Source organism: Manis javanica, chromosome 8 (genome assembly GCF_040802235.1).
Source record: "Manis javanica isolate MJ-LG chromosome 8, MJ_LKY, whole genome shotgun sequence".
Lineage (NCBI taxonomy): Eukaryota > Metazoa > Chordata > Mammalia > Pholidota > Manidae > Manis > Manis javanica.
The window spans coordinates 93,587,787-93,608,564 of record NC_133163.1 but is presented as its reverse complement, the minus strand read 5'-3'; the positions used below and the strand labels follow the sequence as shown (position 1 = coordinate 93,608,564).

The 20,778-nt window shown below is 42.1% G+C and overlaps 1 protein-coding gene across 6 annotated transcripts in view; it reads left to right on the top strand.

The window, feature by feature from the left end:
- TP53BP1 (tumor protein p53 binding protein 1) overlaps positions 1–20,778 on the top strand; it is a 92,953-nt gene that overhangs the window by 53,273 nt on the left and 18,902 nt on the right. For all 6 annotated transcript variants that reach the window (XM_017665211.3, XM_017665212.3, XM_017665209.3 and 3 more), the window contains 2 exons: positions 15,687–16,167; positions 19,677–19,829. In XM_017665211.3, the coding sequence (XP_017520700.3) occupies positions 15,687–16,167; positions 19,677–19,829 (634 nt within the window). The remainder of the gene's footprint in view (positions 1–15,686; positions 16,168–19,676; positions 19,830–20,778) is intronic.

The following is a 20,778-nucleotide window of genomic DNA, read 5'->3' as shown; positions in this document are numbered from 1 at the left end:
GCAAATGTAGATGATCAGATGATCAGGTGTGTGCCTATGGACTAAGTATTAATCCAGGCTAGACAAGGGCAGCAAAACATCCACGGATGCCTCTGCCCATTTTTTAATTGGCTTATTTGCTTTTTGTTTGTTGAGGTGCATGAGCTCTTTATATATTTTGGATGTTAACCCCTTACCAGATATGTCGTTTACAAATATATTCTCCCATATTGTAGGATGTTTTTTTGTTCTACTGATGGTGTCCTTTGCTGTACAGAAGCTTTTCAGGTTGATACAGTCCCACTTGTTCATTTTTGCTTTTGTTTCCCTTGCCTGGGGAGGTAATGTTCATGAAGAAGTTGCTCATGTTTATGTCCAAGAGATTTTTGCCTATAATTTTTTCTAAGAGTTTTATGGCTTCATGACTTATATTCAGGTCGCTGATTCATTCCAAATTTACCTTTGTGTATAGGATTAGACAATGATCCAGTTTCATTCTCTTACGTGTAGCTGTCCAGTTTTGCCAACACCAGTTGTTGAACAGGCTGTCATTTCCCCATTGTATATCCATGGCTCCTTTATTGTATATTAATTGACTATATGTGTTTGGGTTAATATCTGGACTCTATTCTGTTCTACTGGTCTGTGGGTCTGTTCTTGTGCCAGTACCAAATTGTCTTGATTACTGTGGCTTTGTAGTAGAGCTTGAAGTTGGGAAGGAAGATCCCTCCTGCTTTGTTCTTCCTTCTCAGGATTGCTTTGGCTATTTGGGGTCTTTTGTGTTCCATATGAATTTTAGAATGATTTGCTCTAGTTCATTGAGGAATTCTGTTGGTAGTTTAATAGGAATTGCATTGAATCTGTAGATTGCTTTAGGCAGGATGGCCATTTTGACAATATTAATTCTTCCTATACATTTGCATGGGATGAGTTTCCATTTGTTAGGATCCTCTTTAATTTCTCTTAAGAGTGTCTTATAGTTTTCAGGATGTAGGTCTTTCACTTCCTTGGGTTGGTTTATTCCTAGGTATTTTATTCTTTCTGATGCAATTGTGAATGGAATTGTTTTCCTGATTTCTCTTTCTGCTAGTTCATCATTAGTGTATAGGAAAGCAACAGATTTCTGTGTATTAATTTTGTATCCTGCAACTTTGCTGTATTCTGGTATCAGTTCTAGTGGTTTTGGAGTGAAGTCTTTAGGGATTTTTATGTACAATATCATGTCATCTGCAAATAGTGACAGTTTGACTGTTCTTTACCAATCTGGATGCCTTGTATTTCTTTATTTTGCCTGATTGCCATGGCTAGGACCTCCAGTACTATGTTGAATAACAGTGAGGAGAGTGGGCATCCCTGTCTTGTTCCCGATCTTAAAGGAAAAGTTTTCAGCTTATTGCTGTTAAGTATGATGTTGGCTAGGGTTTGTCATGTATGTCCTTTATTATGTTGAGGTACTTGCCCTCTATACCCATTTTGTTGAGAGTTTTTATCATGAATGGATGTTGAGTTTTGTCAAATGCTTTTTCAGCATCTATGGAGATGATCATGTTTTTGTCCTTCTTTTTGGTGATGTGGTGGATGATGTTGATGGATTTTTGAATGTTGTACCATCCTTGCATCCCTGGGATGAATCCCACTTTATCATGGTGTATGATCCTCTTGATATATTTTTGAATTCAGTTTGCTAGTATTTTCTTGAGTATTTTGTTCATCAGGGATGTTGGTCTGTAATTTTGTTTTTTTTGTGCTGTCTTTGCCTGGTTTTGGTATTAGAGTGATGCTGGCTTCATAAAATGAGTTTGTAAGTTTTCCCTTCTCTTTTATTTTTTGTGAAACTCTAAGGAGAATGGATATTATGTCTTCTCTATGTGTGTGATAAAATTCAGCAGTGAATCCATCTGGCCCGGGAGTTTTGCTCTTGGATAGTTTTTTGATCACCAATTCAATTTCTTTGCTGATAATTGGTCTGTTGAGATTTTCTGTTTCTTCTGTGGTCAGTCTTGGAAAGTTGTATTTTTCTAGGTAGTTGTCCATTTGTTCTAGGTTATCCAGCTTGTTAGCATATAGATTTTCATAGTATTCTCTAATAATTCTTTGTATTTCTGTGGGGTCCGTTGTGATTTTTCCTTTCTCATTTCTGATTCTGTTTATGTGTGTTGATTCTCTTTTTCTCTTAATAAGTCTGTCTAGGTGTTTATCTGTTTTATTTTCTTGAAGAACTAGCTCTTGATTTCATTGATTTTTTTCTGCTATTTTATGCTTCTCAATTTTATTTATTTCTTCTCTGTTCTTTATTATGTCCCTCCTGCTGACTTTGGCCTCATTTGTTCTTCTTTTTCCAGTTTCAATAATTCTGACTTTAGACTATTCATTTGGGATTGTTCTTCCTTCTTTAAATAGGCCTGGATTGCTATATACTTTCCTCTGAAAACTGCTTTTGCTGCGTCCCACAGAAGTTGGGGCTTTGTGTTGTTGTTGTCATTTGTCTCCATATATTGTGTGATCTGTTTTAATTTGGTCATTGATCCATTGATTATTTAGGAACATGTTGTTAAGCCTCCATGTGTTTGTGAGCCTTTTTGCTTTCTTCGTACAATTTATTTCTAGTTTTACATCTTTGTGATCTGAGAAGTTGGTTGGTAGAATTTCAATCTTTTTGAATTTACTGAGGCTCTTTTTGTGTCCTAGTATGTGGTCTATTCTGGAAAATGTTGCATGTGCACTTGAGAAGAATGTGTATCCTGCTGCTTTTGGGTGTAGAGTTCTGTAGATGTCTGTCAGGTCCATCTCTTCTAGTATGTTGTTCAGTGCCTCTGTGTCCATATGTATTTTCTGTCTGGTTGATCTGTCTTTTAGAGTGAGTGGTGTGTTGAAGTCTCCTAAAATGAATGCATTGCATTCTATTTCCTCCTTTAGTTCTGTTAGTATTTGTTTCACACATGTCAGTTCTCCTGTTTTGGGTGCATACATATTTATAATAGTTATATCCTCTTGTTGGACTGACCTCTTTATCATTATGTAATGTGCTTCTTTGTCTCTTGTGACTTTCTTTGTTTTGAAGTCTATTTTGTCTGATACAAGTACTGCAACACCTGCTTTTTTTCCCTATTGTTTGCATGAAATATCTTTTTCCATCCCTTCACTTTTAGTGTGTGTATGTCTTTGGGTTTGAGGTCTCTTGTAAGCAGCATATAGATGGGTCTTGCTTTTCTATCCATTCTATTACTCTGTCTTTTGATTGGTGCATTCAGTCCATTTACATTTACGGTGATTATCGATAGATATGTACTTATTGCCATTGCAGGCTTTGGATTCATGGTTACCAAAGGTTCAAGGGTAGCCTTTATAATATCTAACTGTCTAACTTAACTCTGTTATTACGCTGTTATAAATACAGTCTGATGATTCTTTATTTCTCTCCCTTCTTATTCTTCCTCCTCCATTCTTTAAATGTTAGGTTTTTTATTCTATGCTCTTTTGTGTTTCCTTTGACTGCTCTTGTGGGTAGTTGATTTAATTTTTTGCCTTTAGTTAGTATTTGGTTGTTCTACTTTCTTTGCGTTGATTTTATTTTCTGTGATGATATCTATTTAGCCTTAGGAGTGATTCCATCTAGAGTAGTCCCTTTAAAATACCCGGTAGAGGTGGTTTGTGGTAGGCAAATTCCCTCAACTTTTGTTTGTCTGGAAATTGTTTAATCTGTCCTTCAAATTTAAATGATAATCTTGCTGGATACAGTATTCTTGGTTCAAGGCCCATATGTTTCATTGCATTAAATATATCATGCCATTCTCTTCTGGCCTGTAAGGTTTCTGTTGAGAAGTCTGATGATAGCCTGATGGGTTTTCCTTTGTAGGTGATCTTTTTTCTCTCTCTGGCTGCCTTTAATAGTCTGTCCTTGTGTTTGATCTTCGCCATTTTAATTATTATGTCTTGGTGTTGTCCTCCTTGGGTCCCTTGTGTTGGTAGATCTGTGGGCTTCCCTGGTCTGAGAGACTGTTTCCTTTTCCAGCTTGGGGAAGTTTTCATCAATTATTTCTTCAAAGACACTTTCCATCCCTTTTTCTCTCTTTTTCTTCTTCTTGTACCTCTATAGTACGAATATTGTTCCATTTGGATTGGTCACACAGTTCCTTTAATATTCTTTCATTCCTAGAGATTCTTTTGTCTCTCTCTGCCGCAGCTTCTCTGTATTCCTGTTCTCTGATTTCTATTCCATGAACAGTCTTTTGCACCTCGTCCCATCTGCTCTTAAGTCATTCTATTGATTGTTTCATTTCTGTTATCTCCATCCGGAGTTCATCCCGTAGCTCTTGAATATTTCTCTGCAGGTCAATCAGCATGGTTATGACTTTTACTTTGAAATCTTTTTCAGGAAGATTTGTTATATCTGTCTCACCAGGCCCTCTCTCTGGGGTTGTCTGAGTGACTTTTGAGTGGTGCAGATTCTTCTGCCTTTTCATGGCGATAGAAGTGGTTGCAGGCGGGTGGCGTGTGTGTCAGCTGGGAGAACAAAGTCCCTTCCTGCTTGCTGGTTGCCTTGCCCTTCTCCACTGCCTGTGTTGGTTACCTGCACACAGGGAGCAGTCTCTGGGATAATCTCCTGAGCTGCCATGGGCGGTGTGGCCCTTGGTATAGCCTAGCGCACTGCTGGGGGTTGTAGACGTGCCGGGTGTGTTCTCCTGTGAGAATGGCACCCCTTTGTGTCTTCCGGACTTTGTTCTGGCTTCCACTGCCTGTTCTGATTACCCACATTCAGGGAGCAGTCTCTGGGATAATCTCCTGAGCTGCTGTGGGCAGGGCTGCCGTCAGGTTTGCTAGCGCACTGCAGGGGTGGAAGACGCGCCAGGTGTCTTCTTCTGTGAGAACGGCACCGATTCCTGCCTTCCAGACCTTGCTCTGGCTTCTTCTGTCTGTACTGGGCAGTTGCTCTCCGGTAGTAGCCTCTGGGTCTCTACCAGTTAGCTACATGCTAGGAGAAGACTCTGTGTGGTTTCTGTGGGCGGGGCTGTTTACTAGCTGCTCGGTAGCTGTGGCAGGTCAGCTGGTTTGCTTGCAGCGCCAGCTGGTGGGAATAAATGGCAGGTTGCTTATCGCCATGAGGAGCTTCGGGGCTGTGTTACTTCCCAGGGGGTTAGGATACCTTAAGATTCTTAAGATTCCCGGCCTGGTGGCCTGAGTGTGTTGGGATGATTTTTTCCAGCTGTTAAGCCCTTGTCCCCTTAAGACTTTAAAAAAATGCCTGGTTTTCTTTTGTCCCAGTGAAGCCACCTGTGGGGACCCGCTTGCAGTCCCCATCTCAGATTTTACTTTTCCATTTCTCTAATATGCAGTACACCATGCAATGTGTGTCTATCCTCCAAGTGCAGATTTCTAGTGCTGTTTATTTAGTAGGCCTGTGTTTCTACCCCCCCCCTCAATTCTTTTCCTCCCTCAGGTGAGCTGGGGTGGGGCTGGGGTGGGGGGAGTGCTCGGGTCCCACCAGATCACGGCTTTGTATCTTACCCTTTTTGTGAGATGCTGAATTCTCACAATGTGTAGCCTGGCTGTTGTATCTTCTGGTCTCTCTTTTAGGAATAGTTGTATTTGTTGTATTTTCAAAAATAAATATGGTTTTGGGAGGAGATTTCCACCACCCTACTTACGTGGCCATCTTGAGCCCCTTCTCTATGATTCTTATATTTCCTCTATGATCCTTTTTGTTGTGCCCAAAGTCGTGAATCCCAGAAGACCACCAAGGAGCCAACACTGATGCAAAAGCAAAAAGCCTTTATTCAAGCTAGCTCGAGCTCAATCTCTCATCTACACCAACACAGTGGCAAGATGCCAGAGAAAGAGAGGGAGTTTCAATACTACAAAGGTTTTATGGGGTTCTAGGGCAGTTGGTGGGGTGATGGTTGTGGCTCTGGCTGATTGGCTGGATCTAGGGGTAGTTGGTGGGGTGATAGGTCATGGCTCTGGTCAATTGGCAGGGTCCAAGGGTGGTGGGTGAGCTCCTTGCTGACTGGAGAGGAGAGAGACCAAGCTCCGATTGGGTGAAATAGGGTCCCGGTCATGATTGGCTGAAATAGGATCCAGGTCCCGATTGGCTGAGGTAGGATCTGGGTCCCAATTGGCTGAAATAAAATCTGGGAGCTTGCCCTTTCACTTTTATTTAGGATAGGCAGATAAATAATGGCAGTGGAAATAAGCATGTATTTTCCTGATGACATGGTATCTTTTTTCAGTGGTTTTGTAATTAGAAAATGTGATATTTTATTAGTAGTTGTGGGAAACATGCTCACTGGCCCAAACTTAGTCAAAGAGAACAGCAGAGCAAGGCTTTAATGACAGTCTTTCAAGATTGGTTACAACTCAGGGTGGTGACAACAAACAGTTTATTCCTTAGCACATGAGTCCCTTCCCTGCTTCCTCATTGGCTGAGTACTTATGGGGTTCACATTCTTTCCTGGACGTAGGCTAAGCAAATTATATCTATATTAGGCTTTTTTTTTTTACGTTTGTCTTAATTTCATTGACTCGTTTAAAACTTTTTGTGAATTTCTTTTTTTGTTTCAAAGAGATGCACAGCCCTCTTTTTCTTAATCTCCCTTCCCCTCCAGCCAGAGTGACTCCCTGGTACATGTCCTGACATGTAGGCTTCTTGTTACTACCCTTTTGTTTAAACATTAATTCTATTAATTCTCTTGGAATAAATCATATTTAGTTTTATGCCATTTCTAGCATAGTTACTCCTAAGAGTGTTATTTGTAGCACAATTCGTGCATTACTTATTGATAGAAATATTTAGGAGAAACATGTCACTGCTTTTTTATTGGGCATTCTGATTATTAAATGTGAGCTTGTTGATATACTTGGACATTGTTAATCCAGATCATAGCCTCTGTTGTATAAGGAAGCTTGTTAGGTAAAACACCACTTTGTGTGATTCCAGAAGTGGTATGGTAATGGTCCAGCAGTTATTTATTGATGGTATCATATTGCCTATTTTAGAATATTTTAGAGAGTCCAAGATACACGTAATTTTGCTTAACCTTGGTAGAACTAGGGCCTGGGTCCAGCTGCATTTGATTCCAGTTGCTGCACAGACAGACATAAGCTCAGAACAGAATGGTTGGAAGTTCATTAAATGCAGTGATGTATTCTTCTGTTTTACTTTTGAATAATTTTATTTAGACATTTTCTGCTAAAATTTGCTTTCTTAGCATCAGTTTCCAAGTCTGGCATATAGTGGCCATAATAGATTTGCATATTGGAACTGATTAAAGAGAGGTGTGGTCGGTCTTTAACAATTTGTTGGATTTCTTGTCTTCAAAAGCTCTTTTCTGGTGCTGAAGATTCCTTCTTTTTAATTGTTTTTTGGAACATTAATGTACATTTTTATGATACCTCTGTTGTTATGCCTGAGGATTTTTTTACCTACCCTTCTATGTTGTTCTTAATCTTGTCAATCAAAACTACATATCTACACATGTGTGTGTGTGTGTGTGTATTTAATTATGTATCTGAATCTGGAGGGAAACAACTATGATTTTAACATCATTCATTTGACCCATGCTAACATGAAAATGATACCAAAATCCTGATAGTTGGTAGGAATCTGCTGAATATTGCTAATGCAGTGAGATACTTTTGGCTTTTGAGAGAGTTGTTCTGATTAACTCTTTGTAAAAAAAAAAAATTTTTGTTGATTAAGAATTAAAAAGTCCCAAATAAATGAAATCCTATTTAGAAGTTCTACCCTAAATCAACAGCTTCTTAGGTGGAATGTGTAGGCTTGTTTAAAGGTAGGGAACAATGGTAATTGAATTCTTTTGAATAGTTAATCAAGTCCTGTACCTTCTAGCTTTTTGACTCACTTTTATTTTTGCTTAGCTATTGATATGTTAACCTCTTTAGAGATTCAAACATGAGTATTCATAGAGATTCAGTCTCTTCAAACAATGAGAATTCAATCTCTTTAATTGGTTTGTATTACACAATAAAGTGGGTGCCTCTGGGGAGAGGAAATCCCAGGGCAAAATTCCTCTAAAAACCAAAATCAGTCAAAGGGAGAAATAAAGTTTAAAACCTGTGTATTGCTTACAAACTGCAGTCCAGGGCTGTCTCTCTCTCCTCTGCTCCTGAAGAAGCAAGCAAGCAAGCCATCCAGCCCCTCCCTTTAAACTCTCAGGTTCAGACATGCCCCTGGTTGCCCAGGTAATTACCCATTGATATGGAGATAAACTTCTCTCCAACCCTGTGAGGATATGCAAATGAACTAAAGCCAGGCGAGATACTCTGGAAATGTTACACTTTTACCCACAGGCCACCCTTCCAGAAATCTTGCCTTACAATCTACTTGTTCCCCCTCTTCCGCAGTGATCCCTGGGTGAGAAAACTGGAGCACTGTGACCAGACTAATGACATAACAATAGCAACATCAATAAAATTATGACAATCCTCAAGCCGGAGGATTCAGCTAGGTTCAGTCTTATGCAGATTAAGTCCATAGCTCGTCCATTCCATAGGCAGGCAGTAGCTGAGGGTTCAGAGCAATCATCATGTGGCAGCTGCAGCCAGGGGGTGCATTCAGGCTACAAGGACTGTAGGTGAAAATAACCTCAAGGGCGATAAGATACATGTTTTAATGACACCAGCATGGGCAAATCTTGTCCATCAGGTAGGATACATGCAAGAGAGTGGTCCTGTGATAAAACAGTGACAGGAATGGGATCTTGTCCTGGTCTAGTATACCAAACATTCGCCCCCTCCCTGTGGGAGTTACAGATGGGTTGATATATAGGGCTATGGGAGGTACATGCACTGGCCATAAAGATAAAACAAAACTTCCCCACCAGATGATGTTACCTCCTGGATGTTTTGGGTACACTACCATGACCTTTGGGGGCCATTCAGCTGTTACTCCAGGAATACACACAAGACCAGCTTCCAGGGCTTTCTCCCAAGGTGCCAGAAGGGCCAGCCATCATTCGTCTATGTGTCAAAATGTCCAGGGCCATGTCCATTCAACAGTGTCTCCAGGGCTTAATGCAGTAGGGGCTGGCAGCAACATGTTGCTCTGCTGGCCATATCCTGGCTTCAATAGTTCTTTTTTTTGGTTTGCATGTACAGTTGTATAGGAGAGGCAGCAAGGTGTGTGAGCATATCCACAGGGCTCAAAGCTCCTTTATGTGGCTTCTCATTCATACGCTTCAGCACTGTTCATAGGCAAACTGACCAACTGCATAGACTATTGTTGTCCGACTTCAGGCCAGATTTCAACAAACTGTTGTACCTCTCTATCATGCCTGCCCCAGTAGGATTATATGGTACATGAAATTTCTACTTTATTCCTAATTGCTGCACCTATTCTTATAACGCATGTTCAGTAAAGTGGGTGCCTTGATCGTTCTGAATCACCTGCGGCCGGCCGTAGGCTGCAAAGAGACACTCCAGGCCCCTCTTGGTGGTTTGCTGCTCTGCCTGATGTGCATGAAAAGCAATCAATAGTCCAGTAGCTGTGTCCACACAAGTCATGGGATACCGTTATCCTTCTGATATAGGTAGAGGCCCCATATAGTCTATATTTGTCACCTGACAAGGGGTATTGGCCCCCTTACTATTGTCCCATATTGCTGTGGGACTCAGTGTTAAGTCCCTCTTAGAGCACACAAGGCACTCCTTCCGGGCTTTGCTGACTTACTCAAAGGTCAGTGGCAAGCCCCCAATCCGGGCTACAGCCAACATTGTCTTTTGTCCTGTGTGCAACAAATGCTGGTGTAGCCATTGGGCCACATCAGAGGCAGGCTTTCCTTCTAGCCAGCGCACCTGGGCCAATGTGTCTGCTTCAGCATTCCCTGGGGATGCCAAAGGCAAATGGCCAGTCACATGGTATACAGTAACAGTCTTAGTCTGACCAGAGGCCCACAGTTCTTGCCACAACTCTTGACCCCAAAGGTGACCAATCATCCATTTGGCATGATACCATGTCAGTAGCCACAGGGTCAAGCCCTGATAGATGGCCCAGCTGTCAGTGCAGACAACTATGGGGGAAGGCTCCTGGGTGATCACGAGCCATACTGCCTGCAACTCAGCCCACTGACTGCTCTTCCCCTTGCCATCTTCCATCCATATTGTGTCTGTCTTAGGATGGAAAGTTACAGCCCTCCACTTCGGGGGCTGCCCACAACTGGAGCCACCTGTGTACCAAGCATCTTCAGGTATAGGGGCTTTTCCCTCCTGATAAGGAGTCTCAGCTACCAAGGGCTGAAAAGCAAGTTCTTCCTGCTTTCCACTGGTATAGGTCATGGGCCCCAGTAATCATTGGAGTTTTCCACTTAAGGGGCTAGTAGAGAGGGTGCTGCACTGCTGTAAATACACGCCCCATTTGGCCAGTGTAGTTGTTGGTGCCATGCCACTCCTTGGCCTTTGGGTCCAGTCTCGCACCCACCCCACGATGGGATAGGTGGTTATTACCTTGGTCAGAGCTGTTCCAGCAATGGGCTCCATAGCCAGCAAGGGGTAGTATATAGCAGCCAGTTGCTTCTCTATCAAGGTGTACTAGACCTCTGCTCCTTTCCATACTTGTGACCAGAATCCAATGGTTTGGCGTGTCCGTTCAAGCTGCTGCCAAAGACCCCATCCATAACCATCTTCGGTTACATGAACATCTAGTTCACAGAGCCTTGATGAGTCCATTACATTTAAGGCCTGTAATGGCCTTGACTGCCTGCTTGGCAGCAGTAAGAGCAGCTGCACATGTCTCATCCCAGTCCCACCTGATGCCCTTTCAAACCAACCGGTATAAGGGCTTCAGAATTTGTGCCAAGTGAGGGACAAATACTCTCCAGTAGCCCAAAAGACCCAAAAACTCTTGTAATACTGCCACAGTGCTAGGGGTGGGGAAAGCCTGGACCTCGTCTATGACTGCTTCAGGAACAACTTTGGTTTTACCTGATTAGACAACCCCCAAGAATTTCACAGGCAAACCAGGTCCCTGAACCTTGGTTCTGTTCACAGCCCATCCTTTTTCCTGTAAATGTTGCAACAGTCTAGGAACTGCCCCTTCTAAATCTGAAAGAGAATCAGATGCAAGCATATCATCAATGTAGTGATACAACTGCACTGTTTCCAGTTTCCTCCATGTGGCCAAGTCCTGGGCTACAAGTCTGTGACAGATGGTGGGACTAGAGATATCCCTGTGGAAGGACAGTGAATGTCTACTGCCGGCCTTCCCACCTGAAGGCTAGCTGTTCCTGGCTTTCCCGTGCTATGTCAATAGAGAAGAGCATTAGCAAGGTCTACTACATAATGATACGTTCCCAGTTTGTGGCTGAGGGTACCCAGAATGTCTGCTATAGAGGGGACAGCAGCATGCAAAGGGAGTGTGACTTTATTCAATTCCCTGTAGTCTACAGTCATACTTCAGGAGCTGTCTGGCTTTCTCACTGGCCACACTGGGGAATTAAAAGGACTATGAGTGGGTTTTATGATGTACACCCTCTCCAACTCCTATAGAGTTTCTCCAATTTCCTTGTGCCCCCCAGGCAATTTATACTGCTTAATATTTGTCACCTGCCAAGGTACAGGCAGAGCTACAGATGGGTGCTTAGCATGTCCCATCAGAACTACTTTTACCACATGTACCTTCAGTCTGAACTCATATGCAGAGGTCTGTAACCACAGGCCCTGCAGGATATCTACCCCCAGAATATATTCAGGGATGGGAGAAATGTACACGGTATACTCCTTTGGGGATAAACACTTTATCCCCAATGAGATTTGGGTTCTCTTCACTCTTAATTGCCTTACCCCTGTAGCTATCTATCACAGCAGGGGTCCCGGGAAAATGTTCAGGGTTGCCATGAATCAAAGAACACTCAGCTCCTATATCCACCAGTGCCAGGACACCTTGTACATTCACAGGGGACCAATGAATTGCCAATTCTATGTGTGGCCTCTGGTCCCCACTGTGTCCCCCAAGGTGGGGACTTTGACTCCCACCCTCAGTCGAACCGTGATGCCCAGTCATCCTTCTGTGGGGGTGAGGGCTCAGGTGAATCTTGAGCACTGTCTTCCATGAAATTTTGCAGGGACACAGGCTGGGCGTGAGGCCTTGACTCTGGTTTCCGTGTCTTGGACCTCAGCATCTGGAACTGCTGCTCTGGCTCTAATTGGTGCCACAGTTCTAACAATATTCTGTTGGAATTCCCATCAAGTTTTTCTTTCACTACCCTGGCCTTTATCAAATCAACCCACATCTGGGTCCTCAAGACCTTCATGGGGCCTTTTGTACTTCTCCTTTCAGTCATGGCCCATACTTCCCTCCGTGCCCTTATTGTTTCAACCTCCCCCAGATCTGCTAAAGTATGAGTAGCCTCCCTTATGGGTTGCCCTAGGTGGGGGGCGGGGGGGGCAAGAGTATTCACTAGGGACCCAAAGAGAAATGTGGGAGCTGTATGCAGCACCAGGTTTCTCATTCTTATAGTGAACACCTCCTCATCAGGGCCCTGGGGGTCCATATTACAGATGATGTTTTTCATACCCAGTTCCCGCAGTACCTGTTGGAGCTCTGCATATGTTTTCCAACTACTGGAGAAATATGGTAAATCACCCTGATTAGGCCAAACTATCCTGATGGCAGCTGTCAGCCATTCCAGGAGTGTCTGATTCTCTGAGGTGTGATGGGCATTTTGCAACCGCTGCTGGAGGGAAGGGTGAGTCATCAGGAAAGCCAGTCTACGCATCTCAGTACCCGACACAACAGTGTTTTCCATCTCCATATCCCAGAGACATAAAAGTCATGTAGGCAGAGATTCCGATGGCCTGTGCCTATACTGGACGCTCATGTCCACCAGTGCATCGTGGGTATAGGGGTGGAGCACAGAGTGCTCCACAACCTGGGGAGGGGGCTGCTCCTCCCCCAATGAGCCCACAGTTGTTTCCTTTTTATTTTCTTAATTACAGCTGAGCGGGCCTTTAAAACAGGAGAAGATGGTACCTCCTGCCGTGGCCTGGGTAGCAGATCCACCATTGGCCCCGCCTCCTCCTCTTCTCCCTTGGGCTCTTCCACCAATGGCCCCTCCTCCACCAGTTCTGGGGCTGAAGGCACCACTCTTTCCTCCCCCTTCCCCACGGCCTCCTGCAACATGGCTTTTCCTGCTAACCCCTCTCCTAACCTACCTTTTCAGTAACTGTTTCTTCTTTAATAGGATCCCATAGGTTATTGTCCAGCTTCTCCAAGCGATGCTGAAGTGTGTCTCTTTCCTGCCTAAGTCCCTCGATAATCCTCTTTCTCCTGTATAACATTTTCCACCATCTCGATTTAAAGAGACCCTACAATGTCAGCTGCTACATGGCCCCCTAAGGTCTCCAAGCAGTCTTCCAACTCATGGAGGGCTAACTCTGCAGCTTCCGCTGTCTCCACCCTTCCCCAGTTCTGGGGAAGGCCCCACCCCTCTAAGAGGTATTTTACCCTAGACCAGTTCCCCAGTAGGGGTTCCCAACTTGGAAGCCCCACAGCTGGGGGGATAATAACACGTGAAGTGGCACCCTCTGCCGCTGCATCCACTGGGGCCTTCCCACCATCTACAGGAACAGCCCTCCCAAAGGTTGTACCCAGTTATGACAGCTTTTGGGTTCAGAGGCACCCTGCTGACTGCCACCAGATGATTTAAGTCCACGGAAAGGAAATCCTGGGGCAAAATACCTCTAAAAACCAAAATCAGTCAAAGGGAGAAATAAAGTTAAAAACCTGTTTGTTGCTTACAAACTGCAGTCCAGGGCCATCTCTCCTCTGCTCCTGAAGAAGCAAGCAAGCAAGCAAGCAAGCCAGCAAGCCAGCCCCTCCCTTTAAACTCTCAGGTTCAGACACACCCTGGGTTGCCCAGGTACTTAATTACCCACTGACATGGAGATGAACTTCTCTCCACCCCTGAGGATATGCAGATACACTGAAGCCAGGGAGATACTCCTGAAATGTTACAATTTTACCCACAGCAACTAATACTGATTGAGCATCTGCTGTGTACCTAGCACTATGTTCATGTTAGGTAATTTATATATATGATCACTTATAAATCTCATCATTGGTAGGTGTTAACTACTCGTCCGTCTCCTGGTGATCTTCTTTCCTCTTCTTCATTGGACTGTGTATCTTGGTTCAGTTGAGGTTCCTAAGATAGGCAGCAGGCTGTAACACCAAATGTATACTAGGTTCTCCTTGATTAGAACAATCTCTAAATCCTTCTTTGATCTCCTGTGTTGGTAAGCTGAGCTGAGCAAGGAAGAAGCCTCAGAAACAACTCCTCTTCTCTCTTCTTCAAGATCCAGAGCAGAGCAAGCCCTAAAAGCTCTTTATGCTTCCTGTTCCTATTTTCTGTTTGCCCAGGACAGCTCAGCTCCTAAGGGTGGGAGCTTCTTCCAAGTTGGAGACAGCTTTCTCTGTCTAGATGACTGTTCCATCTTTCTGTGGCCAAACACAGCAACAAATGGCATGGTTTCTAGACCCTTTCTTATCCTGATGTTATCTTCTGGGTGTATCTCAGTTTATGCCTTGTGTGGTCTCACCATGATCAGTTTAAAATTGATTCCTTTTATCTTTATTCTGGCTATTACACATTTAGTACAGTCTAAAAATGCATTATTTTGTTGTTTGTAGCACAGTGACTGAATTTGTAATTTACTAAAAAGGTAAGAGTTAACAGGAATTTTCTACATGAATTTGCTACTTCTATAATTAGATTATTTAATCTGAGAGTAGATTTTTACAGTTAATTAAGAAAACAATTCTTCCATTCAAAGTACATTTTATTAAGCACTTTATATTAGCCCCGTATTAGGTGTTTTAAGTGTAGAGGTGAATAAGACATCAATGTCCAGTTTCTGTGTAACCTGCTCACTTGGAGTTAGTCTCGGCCTTAGTCTGGTTAGGGACATTCGAGAAAGCCTCTAGATGCCTCAGAGCTTCATGGTATCTAGTTTGTAGGAGACATTCATCAAATGTTTGTGGGATAAATGAGTAAATCATTGACAGTCAAATGGGAAGACTAAAGAAAAGAGGTAGGCTGTATCTTGAGAACTGTCTTTGAGGAACCAAGTCATTCTGAAATGGCTAGTGGTAGATACAGCAGTACAGCAGCCAAAGCTAGAATCGCACCTGTAACTCTGTCATACACAGATCAGGTTTCTTTGTCTAAAAGTATTGTTTGAGATAGGGAGGAACACTATCTAGAAGGCTTAAGGAATGTTACTTAAGGAATGTTAGAACCATTCCTAAAGCCAAGTGAGGCATCTTGACCTAATTGATCTTTTTTGAATGAAGTAGATCCCTAAGCTGCCTTCATTGTCTGTGACTTCAGTAATGACTTTACATATTTTCATTTAACATATTTTCCTGTGTCAGGTTTCAGAGTACATATTGTTAGTACTGGGGATAAATTTTGTGACTATTTTATCATCTTGGCAGACTAGTCCTATGTACCAGTATTTTTCACAGGAGTGAGATTATGATGAGAAACCTTATAAGGTGATAGGCTTGGTCACCTTGTTTCCTCCCTTCCCTGTATTTCTCAAATATTCTAATTATGGTTCCCCTTGTCAAAACACACACACACACACACACACACACACACACACTCTCACACACACACACACACACACACACACACACACACACAAACAAACTTGCTTACTTGACATAGTCTCTGTATATGGTTGATTTTCAGGGGGAACTTGCTGCATTTTCCAAGTACCCAAGATGAAGAGGAGAAGGAAGAGTTGGAAGGTGTCCAGAGGATTAGGCAGAGTCAGCAGCCCGAGAAGCTCAGTAGTCCTACCAAAGATGCTGCTTCTCCTGCCTTTCAGCAGATGGCCACACAGGGGCCATCCAGTCCTTCCGGGGAAGCGATGGAGACAGATGTGCTGGAAGACCAGGAGGGCCGAAACACCAATCAGGAAAAACCTCCTGAGGCCTTTGTTGAAAGGCCCAGCAAAAATAACATAGGAATCCAGACCATAGAGCCCTCCCTGTGGGTCCCAGAAACTGTTTCAGCAGCAACCCAGACTGTAAAGAACGTGTGTGAACAGGGGACCAGTACAGTGGACCAGAACTCTGGAAAACAAGATGCCACAGTTCAGACTGAGAGGGGGAGTGGTGAGAAACCAGTTAGTGCTCCTGGGGATGATACAGAGTCGCTCCATAGCCAGGTGAGAGAATGGTTAGGGTGTCTTGGGCTCTGTTTTTCACTTTCTGGATTCCCAGACAATTTAAGCTGTGGCATTTCTACCTAATGATAATTCTTAACAGTTTTGTATAGAACAATAGTTAAAATATAAAAGCAATTTATCCAGGATAGAGATAGGGAAGTGAATATTATGGGTAGCTTATAGCCAGTAGTCTTTTAGGGAAAATGGAATAGTGCTAGAGTTTGTCAAGTAGGTCCTTAATGGAAAAAAAAGCCAGGGATATAGTCTGGGTCCTGTATTACTATTCTCTGTTCAGTTGTTTCCTTCTGCCATGATTTTTCATTCTCCTTTATAATCATCAGAGGTCATGCCTCTCCCCCAAGTCCATTTCACCATGGTTCCCAGGAACTGAGAGAGTAGAAAGTAAAGGAGGAAGGAGTATAAGAAACATGAAGGATAGCATGACACAGTCTTGGAAACAAAGAACAGTAACAGGAATAGAAAGAGATGGGGAGAAGTGCCAAGTGACAAGGACTGCAGAAGGAGGCTGAGAAATGTGTGTGTGAGCAAGGGGAAGTTCATAAGATGTCATCAGGGTCAGTGGGTCCCATGGCAGCGAAGGTCTGGATGTTACTAATACTGGTTAAATTGCCATCTTTTCAGTTGTTCTGGTGGATCGTCTTCACTTGAGATCTGCCTAGGAAAGCTTCACTAGTAATGTGCCTCTCATTCTAATTGTCCCAGTTTGTTTTATAAAAATAAGTTCCTATTTATTAAACACCTACAGTATATCTGCATTGTGCTTAAGACAACCCATGAGGTTGGTATTATTATTCCCATTTCACAGGTAAAGAAACCAAGCTGAAGAGAGGTTAAGTAACTTGCCCAAGATTTTGCCATCAGTAGGTGGCAGAACTGGAATTTGAACTCAGCATATCTGACTTCAGAATCGGTATTCTTTTCATTATGCTATGTTGCTTTTCTATTTTTAAGTCATGGCCTGTGTAGTTTTGTTCTGTTTATATTATCCTTTTGTAGTAACAACGTCTCTTGAGACCTAAGACTTTGTCAGTTTGTACAAATTCAAAATAATATAGCCTTTTGATATCGGGGCTATAGCATATCATGCCGTATTTTACATCTCTTTATTTTCACCCTTAATTTTGAAGTGTTTGCATTCTGACACATAATAATTTGGTTTGCCTTTATAAAAAGAGTTAAACTTGATTTTAAAGATGCACTCTTAGGGGAGCCACTAGATTGTATTTTCCTTCACTTCTTCATATTCCTTTCTCTAAAAGAGGGAAATAAACCCTGCTCCTGCTCATCATGCTAGGAGCCAGTGAATCAGAGTGGGTAAGGCCCAGACTTTGGAGTCAGAACACTTCATCTGGATACTGTGAGGATTAAATGAGATAGGGCTTGCAGAGCCCCTAGCTCTGTGCCTGGCACACTGCATGCTCAGTTTGGGCTGGCCACTGCTACTGTCTGTCGATGATTACTATTTTAAATACTTGTACTGCTGCTCTCACCATCACAACTACTGCTGATGCTCTACTCCTGCCATGTCATACAGTGAAGTAGCGCGTTGGTGAGCTAGTTGTTCCTGCTAAAAAAGGAAAGGTGCTAGAAAAATAGAGATGGTGAACAGGTACAGAGTTTCAGGTTTTCAGGTGGGCAAGATGAAAACGTTTTGGAGGTGGATATGATGATTGCACAGCAGTGTGACTGTACTTAATGCCACAAACCACATACCTAAAAGTGGCTAAAATGATCAATTTTAAGTTACAAATATATTACCAGAATAAAAAATTACAGCTTGTGAGTATAGTAACAGAAATTGGGATAGTTTTGAAGAGTGGCTGGAAAATGAGGAAGGCTTTGTGGGAGTTTCCCAAGTGTCAGTGCTTTTTTTTCCCCTGCAGTCTGGGTAAGACTCAGGTGGGTGCTCAGAGAAAAGCATAGGCAGCCTGCCTTTGATATTCCTTAAATTTTTATTATGTGTCACGTGGGCCTGCAGTCAGAGTTGCTGTGAAGGGAAAGTGTGGTTTTACTTTTGTTTAGTTATCTTCCCTTAATGACAAGATCCTCAGGTTTATCTTTACAGAGACTCTTTTCAGAAGACAATTTTAAAGAGAGAATAAGCATAACTTTCTTTTTTATGTGCCCCCTTGCCCTTCTCTCCTTTCTTATTCTGTCAGACATACTTGTCTCTCTCAAACTGGTCAGTTGCCTGGCTGTTGTAATGGAAGAATACATGGAGGCTTCTTGGGTGCATTTCAGAGATATGTAAAGCGTGGAAACCTTTTAGACACCTGTGATTCAGGGTTTGACTCTCTCTGTGTGGTAGGTAAGAGGTCCAGGGTGTCATGGTTCTGATGCAGGGGCTTCATGATAGTTGAGGTGTGACATACCAGTGCTCTGACCATTCATTAACCAGTGTTGTATATATAGAAGTATTTTCAGGAATTGGTTAACTTTCCATGTTTTTAATTTTATTTACAGTTATTCACATAATTTGCATATTTCTATTTTAGTAGATATTTCACCCCTCAGCTGGAATTAGAGTGGGAATTATTGAGGTAAATTACTGAAAGCTTTAGGTAAATTATACCACATTGTCAGGAAAAACCCAGAGTCAGTGGTGACTATTGCAGTGGTACATATAATTCTTTTGAAAGACTTGATTACCTTGATACTGACTGCAAGTAAAATCAGTCTACTATAGGGGAAATAAGGTTGGAGAAAAAAGTGTTATTTTCTCCTCCTCAGACTCAGAGCCAGTGGAGTAGTGGGTGACATGCATGTATGTGGATAAATGTGATATAAGTGTTAGAAAACATGTATGTAGCAGTTGTCATAAAAATGTAGGATCTTATTTGAACTATTAGCTAAGTATTCTTTATGGTACAATTAAAACAAAATCCTAATTTGCTAATATTTTCTGTTTCTGGACACTAGTTCAACTCTTTATAGTCTACTATTTGGAATATATTGAATATTTCATATTTAATTCAAGGAGAAATCAGTGTATCTTGTTCCAGGTATAAATAAATCATAGCTTTCACTTACTAATGAACAACAGACTGTGCCAAGATTAACAGATGTCATTCTGGTTTTACATAAAGCTCTAAAGAATTCCTTCCTTTTATCTAAATGGCTGTTGCAAGTGTACATTTGTGATTGACAAGTCAGCACCAAAATCAGGATTAAAATCTAAAAATAATGAACTTTTAGGGGGTCAACTTTCACCTAAATATCTTAGATATAAGTGCTAGATATTTTGACTTTGATTTAGACAGAAATAGGTCGTTTTAGGTGATACTGATACAAAAACTCTTACTAGCCTCTGGCTATCCAGCTGGTTCATCCCTGTCTTACCTACAGGTGAATAGAAAACAAAGCAGCTGGAAAATTCCATCACAGTAGATTCATGGAACCTCAAAGCAGTGTTCACCATAAGGATGTTGATTTGTGATTCTCTCAGTTATCAGTGAGACTTATGCTTGTTTTATATTTTTTAATCATAGGGAGAGGAAGAGTTTGATATGCCTCAGCCTCCACATGGCCACGTCTTGCATCGCCACATGAGAACCATTCGTGAGGTTCGCACGCTCGTCACTCGTGTCATCACAGATGTGTATTATGTGGATGGGACAGAGGTAGAGAGGAAAGTAACTGAGGTAATACATACTCATACTGTTGGTCCATGTGGCAAATTTCTTTCAGTAGAAAAATTACCCAGGCTCTCCACCTCCACCTCCACAACCCCTTTCTTGTGCATACAGCAACTGCACTTGGTGTTCTTTCATCTTTTTATTAGAAGACAAAAGAACAAGGTTAGAAGTGAGAGTCTTGAATCTGTGTCTTTCTCAACCATGAGTTTGCTGTTTAATCTTTCGCCACTTATTTAACTGAACCCATTATGCTTTCTGTTTCTGTAAAGAACAGTTTGGTCAATCTCTGTCATGTACAAACAAAGATTTTATGTATTGTTTTTAATCCTTGAAACCCTACTGCAGTTGAGAACACCCTGTCCAGCTGCATGTGTTTTCTCATTGTTTTCTCTTGTGTCTTCATATTCACTCACGGTGTCCTTTCTTGGTCTCCATCTGTGTGTGGTCATGGACCTGTTGGTAAGAGGTGCACCTCTATTTCTTAGTGGGAGTCGTTGTGGACTCATTGCCAAAACAGCATAATATTGGCATTTATAAACTGTTATATTGGCCAGTGTCATATGCTGATTTTATTTAGATCTAATACTGGCTGAGATTACACAGATTTTCTAGAATTAAAGATCTGGCACTTCTCTTGGTATATATATTAATATCTGGGAACCATTTTACTCATTTTAAGAGGCATAGCTGTTTTCTTCCTTCACTCACTTTTCTTTAATTGTGCCTTAGCCGTAGAGGAGGAACTCAGAATTAAACTCTGAATATAGTTTTATTAAATGGAACATATTATTGTACTTGTTCACTGATGGGCCATTGTGGCTGTCATGACACAAAGCATTTGACATTAGGTTGAGAAATTGTCTTGTGTCTTTATTGTACACCAACTTCCAGAAATACTTCCTTTAAAATGTTGATACATCTTCAGTTTTATGTTTGCAGAATTTTTTCAATGTCA